Raw genomic sequence first — 5,914 nt, forward strand, 5'->3', positions numbered from 1 at the left:
TTACGCTTGTAAGGGTAGTGAATGTTGTTGTCACACAACCAACCACAAGGGCCAGAAAAGGGGTAAAAGAAATCGTGGACAGAGTTCGTGAGAAAGAAGTTGTTGACTAAGACGAAGTTGTTGTCTTGGCTGCGGCAGAGCGGGAAGTTGAAAAGGACAAAATCACATAGTACAAAACTTCGATAGACAATTTGTATACAGCCCTTGGAGATAAGGTGCAGCCATTTTACTATCAGATGTCCTTTGCCGCCTTACAATATAAAGGTGTCGACGCAATCGTGGGACATGTACGTGGTTTAGTGAAGCAACTGTGTAAGACACTGTACAACAACGATGTAAGGGCTAGTTCTCTACTTTACAAACTCGTCGTGAACGTCGAAAATAAGGAACAGAAAGATTTGCAGCACATAAATACTTTGTCAGATGTGGCCGTATGTACTAGCAGTAGTATTACTCGTAGAACAATGTTTGCGCTGTTGTTTGATTCCTGCATACTGATCAGCAACCTAAAACCAATATTGGTGATACAAGCACTCGATGATGCAAAGTCGCTATATGAATCTAGTCCTACACGCGAAAGACCACAAACACCAACAGACGAAAACAACGACGATCCAGTCACCCCGATATCTAAGTTTGGAACTCATGATGCTATCAGGGCCCAGATAGACATGGAAGATCTCCTTGAAGGCCAGAAGATATCCGAACGTGCCGTATACAAGCCTGGGGTATGTAGCGTGATATACTGAAAGATTCAATAGAGTACTCTTAGTAGCCCCTAAGTAATGTCACTGGAGCTTAATATATCTATCTTTTTTCCATGTGCACACATGTTTTAGACCGGATCTGCGAACTTCTTGTACGCTTTAAACTGGGTACATAATATTTCGGATATGACAACTGGATTTAGCGCGGGGCAACTGAGGAATCCCCGATATTTGAAGGCTTGTTTAAAGGATGTACCATATATGCTGCGCAAATATGGCAAGGAGGTGATGTGGAAGTCTTACGAGGAGCACTTTGGGCCGAAAACTCTCCGAGCACATCTCTCTACAAGAGCACAACGAGCAAACGATACACTAACACAGAGCACAGACATCACACCACAACCTATCCCAATTACATTTGGAGATGAAACATACACTAACACAGAGCACAGACATCACACCACAACCTATCCCAATTACATTTGGAGATGAAACATACAAGCAAATTGGTATGCGGCCGTTCTATAGTTTATTAGATATAGTCACCAAGGAAGCTAAACAACAAGTTGGACTATCCTATTACTTCACTACCTTCATCAATAATACTGATTTCTTGATCGATTTCTGTAAAGACTATTGAGTATTCGACGAAGAAGTGAAGAAGCTACAAACATTCATCAAGAAATATTGTACTAAATATTGTATTCATGATGCAACACGATGTGACGGTGACTATTTTCACTGCCTTGAGCGGGCAATGGGGGGGGGGGGGGGGGGGGACAAATACACGAGGACACATGAGTTTAAATGTGGAGAGTGTTTAAAGATGCTACCACTCGTCTCATGAATAGAGAAGCATGTGCGACGCAGCTTACACATTATAACAACAAAGATAATGAACGGTCGTCACAACACGCGGACTGAATTTGGCCCTGTGAATGCAGACATGCCTGGCTTACATAAGAGCCTCGACTTCCGAACTTTTCTGTCGCCTCTAGCTGATACGCACGCTACAGATGAATACGGGAAAGAAATGGATTTTGTGGAGCTCGCCTCCATTCTACCAGTACGAGATATCATTAATAGTGAGATATTACGGTTTCAAAATCACACAGCCAGAGGTAGCTGGCGAAATCACTATATAGAGCAAGTATAAGTAAGTCTAGACACAAAAACGGTACACGTTATTCTCGACCATAAACAAAACATTCTATCCTAATGGTACAACGAGGATATGACCAAATATTTTGATAAGAAGGGTCACCGTCCACACGGAGTCGCGATAACATACAGAGACGAGATGGGCGAGCCGATCAAAACCAGGTAAGCATACATTGATTATAATCTTTCGTATATTCACCACTGATTTGATACTCATAAATGTAACTCGAATATATAATTAATTACCATAACAAATTAATACTCTCAGATACTTGGATATGATAATGACGGACCACGACCAAAACTGTGACAGTGTACAGATTGCAATCGAGGGGCTAGTCCTGCACATCAAGAAACGGTTTCCGAATAAGAATGTAATTATATTGCAGAGCGACAATGCCGGAGCATTCTCAGCAACAGAAAACTTCACGGAGTGTTTGCGGATAAACAGAAAGTTGAAAGACATGGGTCATGATTTACGTATCGTACAATGGCTATTCACTGAGGCGCAACAGAGTATGGGCTGGGTTTTGATTCTAACTACTATATTCGTTCATGATTTGAAATATACTTACATACATACAATTTAACCGCTCATGATTTGAAATACTTCCATAAAAATCACTTTATAAGTCCTCTACGCATAGAGAAGTTTGTGCTCGATGTATGTTTTTCATTTGTAGCTCGGTTTATCAATAACTGGATATAGTCAATGAATAACATTACTTGTCCATTGGACATCTTCAAGGCATTAGTGCGCTGGGATCCCAACAAAAAAGCGGGCACGAGAACGATTAAGGACACTGCTGTGTTCTTGGTGGGAAGTACAGATCCTTTCGAGGAGAAGTGTGAAGCAATGAAAAAGAAGACCACGGTACACGGCGCCCAAGAGATACCCGATGTTTTTATTACTGAAACCGGAATGATTATCCACTCACAAACCGGAATCCTACCTGTAGTTGTTATTTATCCTGACGACAAGGAGCTGCTGCCCTTTGACATGGAGTCTATATATACTACTGCCACGATAAAAGAGAAGGGGACAGGAACGAAACATATCTTTACTAACGATACAGAATCCGCACAAGGCAACATTCTTGTAGAAGCTGTCTTGAGCTTCTGCAATGGATTTCAACTTTGCCGCAGAACGGTGGCGATCAACAAAATCAATTCAATTTTGAAATAGCTCGTGCTGAGGATGTGCATCCCGAGTATCGTGATACGCTAAAACCACGTTACTGCAAAAAAGGCAACGTGGTAGGAACGACACAGTGCGACTAAGTGAACAGGCTGCTGTGAAATGCGTCAATTGGTATAAACAGGGTATAAATACAGCAGATAAAGTTTCCGCCGAAATTGGCTTACAACGCTTACTACGTGACGTTGGGAATAATTGAGCGGACAAGTATGCTACAACTCTGGAGAACATCAAAAAAAAAATACAAGTCGAAGTCATCTATTTGAAGAATTCAAACTGTAAACAATGCGGAGGCTGTGATGCATTTTTCATCAGCGTGTCAAGTCACGCTAAGACTTGTGCGATATTCGCAGAAGATACCAGTAACACGAACTCATAAATGAGACACATGAGACAGATATACAACAGGCGTCGCAGATACAAGAGTTTGCATTACACATGCGTTCGCGACCGCACGGGCCGGACTTCAACCGCGCTACATAAATGGAAACACCAGTACATGTATATATACGCCCTGTAGTACCTCATGACCAAGAGCCATGCCCCACGCTACCAAACACACCTGCAATTATGTTTACACGCCCGGAGATTCCGGTAACACCTTGAATATAACTGCACGTATACCACAACAAACTCCAGTACATACGCAAACTCGCAAACCAATAGCACATACGGACACACACAATTAGATTCACAAACGTGTACATACCACAATACCAGTCCAGCCTGACACAGATAATGTCTTCACTGTACCTTACTCACAAGCACTGCCATTGCCACGACAATCAGCGACCAAATTAATTAGAAAACTCTATAGGTGCACAGCGTCCATCTGCGGCGCATCTAAACGAGAATTTTAAAGCCTACTCCCCCATGCTAAGGCGTGCGCAGCATTCCAAGCCAACAATAAATCATGCGAAGAAATCTAAGCTGTACAAATAAATAGTACCTACTTCGTACTATATATATATATATATATATGCGCATGAGTATAATTAAGTATGTATGTCAGTATATTATATGTTTAGGACTATGTTATTGCTATAAAAGTTTGTATATTTATATATTACAAGATATTATATACACGCATATTATGCACACATTCAATTTACATAATTTATGTATGAATGAATATATGTTTGTGTATACTATGTTATTGTTATATATATGTTTGTATGTTTGTATATTGCAATATATCATATACACGCATATTATACACACGCCCAATTTACATTATTTATGTAATAGATCAATTTTTAGGTGATTCATTGCTATATACACATATGGTTGTGTGCTATGTATAAATGAGTTTGAATATATGCCTTCATACATATACGTAGACAATTCATACATATGCATACGTTAGTCAGAACTTGAGCTTTTTGGCAGAACTCGGTCCTTCTTCCTCTGCTGCTGTCACTCTAGGACTCACTAATTTCGTAGTAGTATCTTCGACCATTTGAGGCCTCGCTAGAGCAATGTCTGTTAGTGCGAGCGATTTAGTAGTAGTGTCTTCAGAAGTAGCATGCCTATGCTTACTCGATATTTTACTACTCGGACGTATCGACTTCTCTGTCGACATTGCTTTGCGCATACCGTCCCGCCAGTCGTTCACTTTCATATTTGTTGATTTCTCCGGTGCTCCTAGTAAAGTAAAGCTTCTATTCAACGACTTCCACTCCCAGTTTAAGGTTTCTATTACACTAGTATCAGATTTCAAACCATCTGACCATGTACTAAGTGTTTTGTTATGGCGTGTGTGTACGATTATTTTTTGTGATTCTACTTCATTCGATCGTGGACAAGCATATCGCCTTGGCAATGGTGTTCTATATGTGATGTGGAACTTGCCCATGGGTTTTAGCTGATTAGTCCATGCACCAGCAAAGAGTATATTTACTGTCTGCATGGCAGGAGTAGTACTTGCCGGAAAGTATAGTATCCGCGTGAATATGAGATCAGTTTCATACTCACTGACATTCATAACCCATCCATCGTGATTCATGTTCTGTGCACGAATGCTTTGTAAGTACTGAGATGCTATATCACTTAGTGAACGAAATTCTTTATGAATCAACAAGACACGACCACTTATTAGTGCTATCTTAAATACTTTAGCTATATCCACATCTCCCTGGTCTCGCCCTCTGCCCCGTGTGGAAGTCGCCGCCAACGACAAAATATCGATCTTTGCTGGTGATGATGCTGTTGGCATGTTTTCATATGCATATACAGATGCGATTTTTTTTACATTATGTTTATCACACCTAGTATCTCTGTCTTTATCGCACGACACAACAAGCAACTTCTCATTTACCGTAACATTGGTATCATTGTCAAGGTTAACTACCAAAGAAAGTACTCTAGATTCAGATTCTACTTTAGGTTGGACATCAATGTCACTTGATTCATCCACGGGTGTCGGTAGCGATAAAACCGTGACACATCCTATACGTGGACGCTTTCCATTCTTGAAGACACTCATTTGGCTTTCAGTAAAACAATTTTGCTACATACCCCCATCGTTGCATATTGGTTCATACGGCCACGCAATGTAGTTGTCCGTGCTGGCTTGAATCGATGGAGCGTGATGCCCTCATCTCCCTACACTAAACCGCACTCTCTAACACAACAGCGCCCCCCCCCCCCCCCCCGAAACCCTTCATTTAAAACTAACACTAGAGGTTGCTTTTAGAATTCCACAAGTAGGATACTTCAACACTGCAACAACGCAATTAACCTCCGCCTATACTATCTTAACCACCGCCTAGATCTACGTATAATGATATCCTACATTTTTATACAAAGCTTATGAGCCAACTGGAGGTCACGTGGAAGCCACGAGAAG

The 5,914-nt window shown here is 41.1% G+C and overlaps 2 protein-coding genes across 2 annotated transcripts; both read left to right on the forward strand.

Annotated features, from left to right (window-relative positions):
* Window positions 1–236: 236 nt before the first annotated feature.
* On the forward strand, window positions 237–1,199 carry SARC_11444 (hypothetical protein; the record flags this gene model as incomplete). Its single annotated transcript, XM_014294470.1, has 2 exons — window positions 237–728; window positions 840–1,199. The coding sequence occupies 2 exons, from the start codon at window positions 237–239 to the stop codon at window positions 1,197–1,199; spliced, it is 852 nt and encodes a 283-aa protein (XP_014149945.1).
* Window positions 1,200–1,941: 742 nt separating this feature from the next.
* SARC_11445 (hypothetical protein) lies at window positions 1,942–3,054 on the forward strand (the record flags this gene model as incomplete). The annotated part of the gene is made up of 3 exons (XM_014294471.1): window positions 1,942–2,030; window positions 2,137–2,395; window positions 2,578–3,054. 3 exons carry the CDS (start codon window positions 1,942–1,944, stop codon window positions 3,052–3,054), a joined length of 825 nt encoding a protein of 274 aa, XP_014149946.1.
* Between the last annotated feature and the right edge of the window lie 2,860 nt (window positions 3,055–5,914).

Source organism: Sphaeroforma arctica, assembly GCF_001186125.1.
Source record: "Sphaeroforma arctica JP610 unplaced genomic scaffold supercont1.1691, whole genome shotgun sequence".
Taxonomy (NCBI): Eukaryota; class Ichthyosporea; order Ichthyophonida; genus Sphaeroforma; species Sphaeroforma arctica.